The 14,084-nt window shown below is 38.6% G+C and overlaps 1 protein-coding gene across 1 annotated transcript in view; it reads right to left on the bottom strand.

The window, feature by feature from the left end:
- MYH15 (myosin heavy chain 15) overlaps nucleotides 1-5,807 on the bottom strand; it is a 110,216-nt gene extending 104,409 nt beyond the window's left edge. Inside the window, 1 exon segment of the mRNA XM_036744129.1 lies at nucleotides 5,688-5,807. Within this exon segment, the coding sequence (XP_036600024.1) occupies nucleotides 5,688-5,807 (120 nt within the window).
- Between the last annotated feature and the right edge of the window lie 8,277 nt (nucleotides 5,808-14,084).

Raw genomic sequence — 14,084 nt, 5'->3', positions numbered from 1 at the left:
GTTTCAGCCAAAAGGAATAGCTCTCTCAATGTAAGTAGAGAATGCATGTGCAGGTGTGCAACAAGAGAACAGCTAGAACTGTGCTATCAAGCGCTGCTCCTACTGGAGAACATGAGCCTGGGGCTACATCGATCATCATCATAGACATTTCTGGTTATATGATTGATTCCCTTCTCAGTTTGCTGAAAGCAAGAATCTTCAAAATTTCACAAACAAAATAATTCTAAAGGATATTGTCTTCTGGAGTCTCCCCCCTGCTTCTCTCCTGTGGTGTCTGGGTCACTGAGTTATTTCATGTCTCATTCTGGGCCACCCTCTTTAAGAGAAGCAAAAAGGACATGTATCCTTTGTGCTCCTAGGAAAGCAGAAACATAAGAGGAGTTCTACAAGTCTGTGTTTGTTTGTGAAAAGTGAGAGAGGAAGTGGGGTGCTGGCTTAAACTATGAGTGATAAACCTGGATGATAATTGGGCTCAGATCCAGACTAAGCTCTTTTCTGAGATTAGAGTTCTTAAGCTCCCCATGTCTTCATTCTTAAGGAACCCTTCCCAGAGAAGATCATACCTTTCCATTGTATCTTTGATCTGGTTAAGTTTAAAAAACCACCACTACTACCATCCAATGAAAAATGCCCACTGTGCAAGATTACTCAAATAGGAAGAAGAGATAAAAGTTGTGGGAGGGAAAAGAAAAAGTATTGGGATTGGGAAAGCAGGGATTAGCACTGCAAAAATTCTCTACTGAATTAGAACTGAATTCAGATAATGAATGCCATGTCATTAACTTTTTACAATGTTCTTTTCCCATTTGTCTTTGCAGAAACTATCACTGAGACACTTCTTAGAACAACTTAGAACGGTGACAGACAAGCACTTCTTAGACCAACGCCATCTAGGATGACAGTGTCCTCATATGTAATATGAGTGAATTGGATTGGACCAATTGGACCTCTGAGGTCTCTTCCAGCTCGAAAGTTTTAAGATTCTATGATCCCAATACAATCCATTATACTGTTACAATGATACCTGTTTAATGAAATCTCACTGCATATCTGCTTGGACTTCAGTTCAGGGGCAATCTTGAGATGGTTCCAAAGGCCTACCTTTGAACTCCTTTTCATTTTTTCTATCATATAACTTTTCACTTCTTTGAAAGGGACCAATAAATATTTCTTGAAATATAACTCAACAAAATTGAATTCAAATATAATTCACCATCTAGTTCTTTACCTGGAGCTCTGTTCCTATTGGAATAAGACAACTCACAAAACAAGGCACTATTTCAGATTAGTCATCAATTCATTTAGTTTTTCCTAAAGGGAGGATAAAAATGACTATAATTTAAACCACCTTGCAAATAAACCTCCCCCAAGTTCTACTGGCCCAACCATGAACCCTAACAGTAAAATAATGAAGTCAGCATCCTTTCCTACTAGTCAAGCAAAAGTAATTATTTCCTCAGCACAAGACTATTTGTAAGACAGACATAGGAAAATAAAAATGTTTTTCTGAATTATTTCTACCTTCATTGAGGATTAGAAACAATCTCCTGTGATGAGTCAATAAATTGGCTTTGAAGAAGAAACACTTATTGACATTTTTCTGTCTGAAGATATTACCAATCTGTCCTAAGAAACTTTCTCTGGTACTAAGAATACTTTTTAATTCCTCCTACAGAGGTAAGTTGAGATGCTTCCACCTAGTCTAAACAGATAAAATCCCACCTCTGGAGGCTGCACACACAGATTGTGAAACACTTCAAATGTACATTGATTCAGAAGTTACCTTGTACAGAGGTGATATACTGTGGAAGGAAGTCCCTTCCTTGAATTTCTTTTCCTCGTTTGTATCAACTGTGAGGAGGAGTGAGGAGGAAGAGGATATACATGGCCATAAAAATTGAACCAGATGAAAACCAAATTGCTTTCAATTGCTTTATGATGCTCAGCAACATTAAGGATGTAGAAAGCAGCAAACTACAAGCAGTAGAGAGAACAGATAAGTTATACATAAGGAAACTTTATGAAATAGTCTCTTTAGTTGAGTCAGAGCTTCTGAGCAGAATACATATTTAAATCTACAATATTCCTAGAAATTTTCCTTTTGGGATCTCTTTCAGGAGGTGATTGGTGGATTCTTTCCATTTCTATTTTACCCTCTGGTCCTAGGATATCAGGTCAGTTTTCCTTAATAATTTCTTGAAAGATGATGTCTAAGCTCTTTTTTTTATCGTGGCTTTCAGGTAGTCCAATCATTTTAAAATTATCTCTCCTGGATCTATTTTCCAGGTCAGTTGTATTTCCAGTGAGATATTTCACATTGTCTTCTATTTTTTATTATTTTGTTTTGTTTTACAATTTCTTGATTTCTCATAAAGTCATTAGCTTCCATTTGCTCCGTTCTAATTTTTAATGAATTATTTTCTTCAGTGAGCTTTTGGGCCTCCTTTTCCATTCAGCCAATTCTGCTTTTTACGGCATTCTCTTTGTTGGCTTTTTGGACCTCTTTTACCATTTGGATTAGTCTATTTTTAAAGGTGTTGTTTTCTTCAGCATTTTTTGGGTCTCCTTTAGCTAGCTGTTGACTCATTTTTCATGATTTTCTTGCATTGCTCTCATTTCTCTCCCCAATTTTTCCTCTACTTCTCTTACTTGATTTTCAAAATCTTTTCTGAGCTCTTCCATGGCCTGAGATCACTGCATATTTTTCTTGGAGGAACCTTGGATGTAGGAACTTTGACCTTGTTGCTTTCCTCTGGCTGTATGCCTTGATCTTCCTCATCACTTCAAAGCTGTCTTTGGAGTTTGTAGGTTGAGAAGTCTGGAAGCCAAGGCAGCTGCAAGTGACTCAGTGGCCCAAGGCCTGTTCCAGTGCAGTCTGTGCTGGTGCTGCCCACACAAGGCTCTGCTGTACTCCCAGCCCCAAAAAACCCTTCCTGTTGGCCTTCCAGATTGTCCTGGGCTGGAAATTTGCCTCACTCTGTCATTTTGTGGCTTCTGCTGCTCTAGAATTTGTTTAGAGTCATTTTTTATGGGCATTTTGAGGAGTTTGGGGGGAGAGCTCAATCAGGTCCCTGTTTCTACTCCATCCTATATATTTAAATCTAGAAGCGACCTTAGAAGTCATCCAGTCCAACCCCTCATTTTATGGATAAAGAAACTAAGCCTTGAAGAGTTTAAATGACTTGTCCAAGGTCATACGAGTAATAAGTGGTGGAGGTGAGATTTGAATCCACCAAGTTCTCCAATTCATAATTAAATGTTCTTTCCATACCATTGGGAATTTAGCATTGACTCTTTAATGGCATGCTAGGAGACCTCAATCACTCTATATTACCAGTCAGTGTTTCATTTTCTCCACTTAAGATATAGGTGCCAATCCTTCCTCAGATATTTTTTAGTGTTTTGACTCTAGGGCAGTCACATAACTTCACTGTGCCTCAGCTTCCTTATCTGTAAAATAAAAGGGCTGTACTCAATAACCTCTAAGGTACCTTCCAGTTCAAAGTCTAAGATACCATGATCTCCTCTATGAGACTATAGTACATTGATTTCCTCACACAAAGGCAGAGGGTGCAATTATTAAGTGAACAAATGTATCACAGATAGGAGTGGATGCAGATTCCCTAAAAATACCATTCTGCCTATTTTTTTTTCTCTTCTTCAGGTTCTGCATGCATGAGACAGTATACAGAATTGTGAAGAGAAAAAATATCCATGTTCCTTTCGTCCGATGCCTAGAAAATATCTCTAAAGAAACCACCCAAGCTAAGTGCTCACAGCTAACATGCCTCTCAGAGGCACTTGAGAAACTATCAGGGTAATGCATGAGGTCAAGTGGAGAAAAAAGGTAGGACCATGGACAGAGCTCCCGGGGCCAGATTTGTCTTTGAGCATTTGCAAGCCTTGCCCTAACCTACAAATAGACCTTGCTGGGATCTACAGATAGAAAGAGTCTCCTTACAAACTCCCTATGGATTAACAAGAGGTACAATCAGGTCACAGCTAGGATGAAGAGAGGTCCTTGTGAGAAAGAGGACAAGAATATCACAAGAGCTAAGGATGCTGAGGATTCAGGTCATGCGAAACTACTTTGCTCACTGCTGTCGGTAGTTTTCAAAAAGATTAGCCAAGAGTCTATTGGAAGAATTCTGAAAAACTCCTACCACTGATTCATTAAGAGAGTCTTGGTTATTCTTAAGTCAACAAGTGATATCACAAGGCACCTACAAAGAAGCATGCAGTTCAGATAACAGAAGGAATACACAAATCAGCTAGTACATTATTTGAAATAATAATAGCAATTTATTTACATAGTGTTTTAAGGTTTACAAGGCAACTTTCTCACAACCACTCAGTGAAGTAGGTAGGGCTCATATTAGTTTTGTTTACAGGTAAGAAATCTAAGACTCAGAAAGTTTGTGTGCCTTTCTGATGGTCACAGAGCAAGTAAATGTGGGAGCCAGGTTTCAAACCCAGGTCTGCTGACTCCCAATACTGCACTTTCCACTACAGAAAGCTCTAATATGGCTCTTTTAACTTGAAATAGGGAAGGAGGGAAGGAAGGAGAGAAGGAAGAGGGGAAGGAGAGAAGAAAGGAAGGAAAGGAAGGAAGGAGGGGAAAAAAGGAAGGAAGAAAATAAGTGTTTGTTAAAAACCTATTATGGGTCAGGCACTTTGTTAAGCACTTTACAAATATTATCCCATTTGATGCTCACAACAGCCCTGGGAGTCAAGTGCCCTTATTGCCTCTTTTTTTTACAATTGAGGACAGACAGGGGTTAAGTGACTTAACCAGGGACACACAGCTAGTAACATTATGAGACTGGATTCGAACTCAGGTCTTCCTAACTCCAAGTCCAGAACTCTATACATTTCACCATCTAGATGCCTTTAGGATAACAGCCCTGTTTATGTACCTTAAATAGAGGCATGAGATACTTTGGTTTTATTATCTGTACTTTATAAAAATGGGAAATAATCGTTTTGCATTCCCAATATAAAATCTTTATGCCAGTAGGGAGAGATACACTCCAGTCCATCAGAAAGAGAGCCACAAGCATATTTTCATAGGCCTACATCAACTGGCAGTGTTTTTGCAGGTAGAGATTCTGAAGGTCATAACTTTCCAATCCTCCTACCTGTATTCCACTCAGAATCACTGGCCAGAAGTATAAAGCAGAGGAAAAGGATGACACATAGACTAGAGGAAAGACGAGAAGGGGCAGTGAAGGTCACCAGAAATCTTTGCTCAGCTACAGTTTAGAGAACACAGTTACCCATGGGCTATTTCTTTATGGCAGATTAAAAAGGACTTCCAATAAAAAAAGACCAATTGATATCACACATGCACACGCACAATGTGAAGTTAAAAGGAGAGACAAATAGGAAAAAATCCAGGGCCTTTGATGGTTTCTGTTCCTCTGTGAAGCTTCTTTGCTTAATGTTTGGTGGGGCCAGAGACCATTTGGGATCTCTGACCCCAGGGTGAAATGTGCAGCTATTAATGCATGTATGTTTCATTTCCTAAGTCTAAGAGGGTTTGTCCTTCTTTCATCTCAAGCTGACTTTGTTTTCATTCATCTCTTCTCTTAATCTAAACTTCACTTAGCCATTATCTAAGGACACCAGCTGAGTGCATTTGAAGCATTGCCAAAAAAACATGAGCCTGGGTGCCTGGGGCAACTCACCACTCCTGCATAATGTACAAGTTCAAAGGGAGCCAAATATTTCCTCCTATCAGGCCTGGGTTTCTGGGAAGTTGAAAGACTTCCCAAGATGGCTGTCACAGAGTTGGTCTTGAACGTCATCGCTGCAGCCTTTGGGAACATGCTGTACTCTTCAAGGATAACCACTGGCTTTTGTAGAGACATAGAGAAGGGACACAGTTGGAAATTAATCTGGAACAGCATCAACAAATCAATCAGCAAGCATTTATTAAGCGCTCACTATGTGCCAGGCACTGTGCTAAGCACTGGGGACAAAAAGAACAAAAACAGTTTCTGTCCTCAAAGAGCTCACATTTTCATTAGGAGGCTACGGCAGCAGATATATTGATGAAAAAGAAACCTCTCAGTAGGATCAGAACTGGGCCCAAATTTTGTTGCCTGCTATGAAAGGATAAATACAATTTTACTTCTTAAAAAAAGTAGTTTATTTCAATTTCCATTCCTTACTGCCTAGACCTAACTTGACTGTTTTTATTCATTGTTATATGTCCAGAAATGTGTATCACTGTCCACTGCAGGCTTTGAGCCATCACTGTAATATGCAGCAGTACAAAATAAATATTTATGTGTTGTGGAGAGCAGAATTGTCTGGCACTAAAATAAATGCTCTTATAAAAAATAATATTAAAGATACTCTGGAATCTGCCCACCTCCTGCCAGAGAAGTGATAAACTCAGTATGCAGAATGAGACATACATTTTTGGCCAACATGGGATTTTGTTTTGTTTGATTATGTCTATTTGTTCCAAGGGTTTTGTTTTTGTTTTTGTTTTTTAATAGTATGCAGGGAGAGGTTGGAGGCAGATAAAATAAATGCTCGTAAATTGAAAGATAAAGTTTAGGTCAAATAGTATAAGGGGGAAAAGTATATTACTGTATTGCTTATTTTGAATCCCCTCCACACATACCCCACCATATATCAAAGTAGTTGATGGTCCAACCTTGTCTATACCTGATGCCAGCTCTGCTTGCAATCCATACAGTCTGCCAAAGACAGGGCTATCTGCTGCTGCCCACATCAAGGCAGACTCCCTTCCAGTAGTTACCATGGGGTCCTGCATATAGTAGGCATTTAATGAATGTTTAATGAATTGAATTCCCCCCAAATGGTGCACTGGGAATCCTTAAAGACAATAGCACATGTTCCAATATTCTTCACTTACTTTATCACATTCAGGGATGACAGGATCATTGATTTGGAGCTCAAAAGGAGCAAAGAGGTCTTGTTTAGTCCAACCTCCTAATTTTACAATGAGGGAACTAAGATTAAGAATGGTTAAGTGAGTTAGCCAAGGTCATCATACAGGTAAAAGATAGCAGGGCCAGGATTCAAATCCAAGTGCAAAGCCCCCGAGTTCAAAACACTTTGCACTCACTCAGTTACCCATCACCACCCATTTGGTTTCCAGCCAAACATATTTGTCATCTCTCTGCCATTTCCATGTTTTTATGCATGTTATTTCTGCTACCCATGATGCCTTTCCCTTTATCCTCTGCTAAACTGTCAATTCCCCAGCTCCTTATTGAAAATCCTAGTGCATCTGAAGCCTCCCCTAATTAATGCCAAGCTTTAATCATCTCATATATGTCCTCTCTGCACTTGTATATGTTACCATTTATCTGGATTATTTATGCATTTATTTATAAGTATTTTCTATTTTTTCCTCCTTTGTGTTTGCTCTAGATGCTAATTTCAGTTGAAAACTGTAAAGCAGAGACAGCAGTTTTCCCTTTCCTCGGTATATTTCCATAGCCCTAGAACTGTGCTCTATAATGAGTATTCAGTGACCATGAAGTTGTTAATTGATTAGACAAAATCAATTTCTGCTGCACTGAAGAGTACCCAAATGCCATCCCTTTAACATAGCCATCTAGGCTGCACTGCAGACTAGCACAGTGTTCAATGAGGAACGTTACAAAGCAGTTGATTTCTATTGAGCAGCAATGAGTAAGTCCTTGGCAAAGTTGGAAGAAAAAAATGACAAACTATACACGTTACTTTCTAGCTTGTTCACTCCTGGAAGACAGGATCTGTATGTAGCTTCTTATGTATTTGTTTAAAAATCAGTTTTGTTACTTTATAAACATATAATGCACATATATACATATATATATATATATATATATATATATATATATGTCTTAGAATTTTGTATTTTACTAGACTTTAAACTCCATGAGGTCAGGGATGAAGTCTTATTTAAACTCTGTATCTTTCCCAGTACCTAGCACAGTGCTTTGCACATAGTAGGTAGTTAATAAGTATGAGTTGAATGAAAGAATGATACATATTAAGCATTACGCATATTTATATATTATAGGATGATTTGTATCTAAATTATTTATAAACTAGAGTTTTTCTGAACAAGGCAACAAGTAGAAGACATTTCTAAAGTATTTGACATGCACAGTATGTATACACAAAAGTAACTATACACTTAGAAAATAACATAATACTGTGTTCAGTTCATGGCTATAGTTTTTTAAGTTGCCTATTTTATCTTTTGTAGGAAGATAGATGGTGCAGTGGAAAATACAATGGTAGACCTGAAGTAAGAAAGATTCATCTTTGTGAGTTCAAATCTGGCCTCAGACACTTACTAGTTGCATGACCCTGGGCAAGTCACTTAATTCTGTTTGCCTCAATTTCTTCATCTATAAAATAAGCTGAGGAGGAAAATGGCAAGCCCCTCTGGTATCTTTGCCAAGAAAATCCCAAAAGGAATCACAGAGTCAGACACACCTGAAAATGACTGAATTAAATTTTATCTTCCATGAAATATTTTTATATTAATAAAATTGTAGAACTGTGCAATTTTTACTTCACCCTATATTTAGGATGACCAAAAGTTAACATAACACAACATAACATGACAAAATATATGATGTGATATGATATGATATAGCAAAATAAATAATATGTAATACAATGTGAAAATATGATGTGACATGACATGATATGATAATGTAATACATTAGATAACATAACATGACACAATATGATACTATACAACACAACACAGTATAGTATAATATAGTACAGTACAGTACAGTACGGTATGGTATGGTATGGCATGGTATGGCATGGCATGGCATGGCATGGCATGGGATGAGAATGGATAGGATACAATAGGATACGATAGGATAGGATAACACAGTATAGAATAAAACATTCCAGGTCTATATTGAAATATTCTTGGATTTGGGGAATTTTATCCATGTAGTGGCTTTAATCAATTTCATTTTTACTGATGACTTCCCTCAGATACACTGAGCAAAATAATAGACTCTTCCCAAGTTGGGAGCCCTTTTGAAAAAAAAAATTGTATATTCTTCATGCATGTGACCTGAATGTCCTTGAAACCAGTGAGTATTTCTTCCATTCTCTCATTTTTTCCTATAATTAGAGAATGTTATAGGAGATGCTGCCTGTAGAGCCAGAGTGTCATTTAGGAAAAGCAGAAGTAGATAAGGAAAAAAACATTGAAGTCAAACTAAAAACCATGACCATTTACAGGGCTGCCTGTCACTGATTATAGAAAAGTTGTGTTCCAAGTCCCTCAAATACTGAAGCCTATAGAATGCCCCAAGTGTATCATGTTTAAGCCATGGACAGTGTCATGTGATTTGATCAGATGAGACTCTGGGTAGCCATTGTAACCCCCCCAGCTTTGAAAACCCAGATGTTGGTGCTTCTCTCTCTGGTAACTATGTATGTAATGTCTTGGTCAGATGGCTAGAAGCCTGTCTGTTGACTGGTGTTATTTTGCTCTGTCTATATAATTTCTGCTTGTAATTTTTATTTGTGTTTTCTCTGAAGTTCAGGGTGCTGACTTTCCCCCCCAAACTAAGTAAATGATATATGTATGTTTAATTAAAGTGAGACTGTAAACCCCTTAAAGTTGCTTTCCTTAGAAAAGCAGATCAAAGAACCTCTGCTAGTAACCCTCTGGGGTGCTGCTGTTATTGGCCTTACACAGCCACAGTAGTGGCAAGTAGCATTGTTGTTACAGATTTATACTGAGTTCTTCCTGACTCCACATCTAGGGCTCTAACCATTGCACCACATGGCTGTCTCAGTTTATGTCTAAGGTCCCTTCCTGTTCTAGATATATGATGCTATGAAATCAATAGGATGAGTATTTGCCTTGGGAGATTATTTTCCAGAAAACCTTAATGTCATCTGAAGCCTTCTGAACATAAGTCATCTGATACAAAATGATGGTCAGAGGACAGAAAAGGACGTTGAGAGATCATCTATCTCTACTACATAGAGTGGTTGAGGACTGGATGGGGTACATGCCTGGAAGGTGCTTTGATAAGAACATTATTAGCCTGTGAGGATAATGTCAATAATAATGATCTGCTCCTTCCACATTTAAATTATCCCAGGCCACAGTAGAAACTAGCATTGGGCAATACAGGCAGCCACAGAGAATACAATGGAGGGCAGAAGGAAAGAGAATAACTACAAGGGATGCTTTTCATTATAACTTTTTATGAACCCATGTATTTTTATTGCCAGAAAATTACACTCTACATGACACGTATGTATGTATTTAGTCATGTCAAATCACATGTGTTACAGTGACCCAAGAGAGGCTGCTGTCATGCAGTGGAGAGCGAATGGCTTCAGAGGTAGGTAGACCTGGGTTCATAGTCCTGTCTTGACTAACTGGCTGTGTGACCTTGGACAAGTCACTGAAATTCTTAGTGCTCCAGACAATTCCAAGAGCAGGTGGTCATGAAAGATGTTTTCCTATGCAGATGAACTACTTAAAAACAAACGAACAATATCCCACCTTCTATAAAACCAGTGTCATTAATATACTATCTTTTAAGAGATCAAATTCTGTTCAGCTTTACTTGAGAGGAGGGAAAACAAGAAGAGTGCAATTTTTATAACTCACCTAAGGCACATACATAAATGCCTTGTTTTGGCCCTGTTTCAGGCAGATAAGAAGGTATCCTGTTTCAGGAGACCTTCAGTGAAAGGAAGACCAAGTTTTCCTCAGTAGTCCATTTCAGGGTTAAACAATTTTTACTCTGAAGATGTTTCTGTATAAACTCTGGGCAGGAAACAGGGATTCAGGAAGAAGAGGAGAGGTTTTCATCACTTTTCCTGATAGAAGAGGGAAAAACTTCACAAGAGAAAGAAGGATATGGGCAGTGAGCTGCTGGCTAAAAAGATATCATCAGAGAATGGGATCTGGCTTTCTGAACTGAAACTAAAGATTAAGCAATGGAAGGGCTCTTAACCAAGGACAGAGTTGTAATGGTAATCAGGGCAGGACTTTTTGCTGTTCTTGTCTTTGGCGATGCTAAGGCTATCAAGTGCCTTTAATGAGTCTGGCCTTTGTTTGAATGGGGCAGGTAAATGGGGGTCTTTTTTGTCTTGGAGTGTTTCTCAGCACTAAGACAATTGGGAGTCATTGATTTAAATATGATGCAGTGCTGGTGGCTGCAGAACTGCAGAACTTTCCCACACCCTCGTTTCCCACACCCTAAATGCTAAGTTGGCCCCAGCCCTCAGAGCCCTGAACACCTGCATATGTACTAGAAGGTTAGCGTTTGACTCTTGGGGGTACACTCGTTGAAAGAGTGATGAGACTCTGGGCAAGCCATTGAAACAGCACCCCCAGCTTTGATAACCCAGATGTTGGTGCTGCTCTGGCAACTATACATTGCTGTGGATAGACTGGTTTGTGTTACTTGCTCTGTTTATAATGTAAGCTTGTAATTTCTGTTTGTATTTGCCCTGAAGTTCAAGGGGCTGATCTTTCCCCACCCCAAACTAAGTGAGTGATATTTGTGTATTTAATTAAACTGAGATTGTTAACCCTTTGAAGTTGCTTTCCTTAGAAAAGCATATCAAAGAACCTACATTGGCAGCCCTTCTGTGTGCTCTTGTTGCTGGTCTTACACAGTCACAGTGCTGGAAACATTGTTGATATAAGAGTACATGGAAGGAGGGCTGGGAAGAATTTAGTTGCCTGGAGACTTGCTGATCTAATCAGATGATTATGACTGAGAATAGAAAGGGAAGAAGAAAACTGACCAGATACAAGCATGAAACTAAATACCATAGAGTATAGGGTATCAGGTATGGCATAGAAAGCATGGTAGTGACTGTGCCCTGCAATTAACAAAAAACAGTTAACAGGGAGAAGAAATGATGCTCATGGTCTCAGATGTCTATATACAAGGTATGCCAGGTATAGGTGACAAAGTAGGCCAGAGATCTTAGGACAGGAGGTGTATGTGACCTCTTAGTTATCATTGATATTTGGTAGGATACAACTCATTCCTAGAATACACAATTAGGATACATCTTGTTCAAAAGGAATAAATTAGATGTAAGGGGTTGTGGAACAGAATTGCATATCACCAAGATATAAAGTCAGGTGGAAATCCATGAACCCAATTGAGGAAGGATGATGGGGAGCAGTTGTGTAAAGATTAGAAAAAGAAGGGGGAAAAACTTTCTATCATGCTGAGAGTATACTACCGATTGCCTGGCTAGATAAAGGAAATGGATGATGAGTTCTGGATACAGATCACAAAGCTGTCACAGAAGAAGGATATAGTTATGACGGGGAATTTCAACTACCTAGGTATCTGCTGGAGGTTGTTCTTTGTTAAAAACTGAACATTTGATAAATTTTGAATTTCTGCCCTGATAATTTCATCTTTCAGAAAGCTGAAGAAATGACAAGGGGAACAGCTTTCCCAATCTGATTCTGACCAATAAAAAAGAACAATTGTTAAAATGGGGTTGGACCTTGATTGGGGAATAGTTGGACACACATCGGAGTAGGAATGCAATGGAATATCACTGTACCACAAAAAATAATGAATATGTTGCTCCCCAAAAGATAATTGTAAAAAGATACAGACAGCTTCCAAAAGAACAAATGTAACTTATCAATAAACAAATGAAAAAAATACTTCAAATTACTGAAATTCCACATAACACTCCTCAGGTTGGCAAAAATGAAAGAAAGAAAACAGAAATGGCAATTATTAGATGTACCATAGGAGAATAGGCTTACTAATGCACCAATCATTATTGGAAACAGTTTGCAACCATGCCTCAAAAGTCACTAAATAAATACCCTTTAACCCGAGAGTACCACTACCAGGCATATATCTGAAAGAGTCAAAGACAGAGAAAAAGGACTCATACGTAAAAAACATTTTTATAGTAGCAATTTTGGGAATAGAAAAAAAAAAGACCAAAAAACCCCAGAAACAAAATAATTGCCAGTTAATTGGAGAATTGTTAAACAAATTACAGCATATGGTTGTAATGGAACGTTATTATACTGTAAGAAATTTTTAAAAGGATAGATTCAGAGGAACCTGAGAAGACAGAATCAGAATAAATTTTAAAATGACAGTAGTGTAAAGAAAAATAACTTTGAAAGGAAAACAGCTTAAAAATTCTGATCAATTAAAATCAGGATATCAGAAGACCGATGATGAAGTAATAATTTCTACCTCTTGGAAGAAAAATGATAGACTAAAGGTACAGAAGGAGACATTCATTTTCCAACATGTTAGTTTTGTTACTATCGTCTTGTATTTAATATACACAGAAAAATCCAAACTAGATGTAACTGAGGTTCACAATTTCACATACAATCTTCTTTTTGCAGCTCTTATTTGTTTATGGAATTAAATTGCATTCAATGATAGTTTATTAAATGCCTACTATGTGCCTGGCGAATAGCTAGGTGGTATGGTGGGTAGAGTGCCAGGCCTGGGGTTAGGAAGACTCACCTCTTGAATTCAAATCTGGTCTCAGGCACTTACCAGCACTGTGACCCTGGGGAAATTTAATCCTGTTTGCCTCAGTTTCCTGGTCTGTAAAACAAGCTGGAGAAGGAAATGGCAAACCACTCCAGAATCTTTACCAAGTAAACCCTAAATGGGGTCACAAAGACAGGACTGAACACCAAATACAGAGTGATTGTGTAATAATCAGATAATGTAAATTAAGTGAAGTAGCAGGGGATACTGGAATAGAGAGCTGATCCCAGAGTTAGGAAGCCCAGGGTTCAAGTTCCGCTTCTGACCCAATCTCTCAGGGCCCCTAGGCAAGACTCTAAATCACAGAGAACTTGCCAGTTGTCCTCTCTATGTCTCTCTCTACACTTCTCTATGGCCCTACGCTTCTCTCTAGGCCTTTCTCTCCAGGTTTCTTTCTATAGCCTCTCTAGGCCTCTCTATGCTCCTCTAGGCCTCTTTCTAGGCTTTTTTGTAGGCCCGTCTATATCCCTCCAGGCCAGGGGTGGGGGATCCTGTGACCTTCAGGTCACATGTAGCCTTCTTTGTAGCGGCCCTTTGACTGAATCC

The sequence above is a fragment of the Trichosurus vulpecula genome, chromosome 2, assembly GCF_011100635.1.
Source record: "Trichosurus vulpecula isolate mTriVul1 chromosome 2, mTriVul1.pri, whole genome shotgun sequence".
Taxonomy (NCBI): Eukaryota; Metazoa; Chordata; class Mammalia; order Diprotodontia; family Phalangeridae; genus Trichosurus; species Trichosurus vulpecula.
The sequence above is the reverse complement of the archived record's forward strand: the minus strand, read 5'-3'. Positions and strand labels throughout refer to the sequence as shown.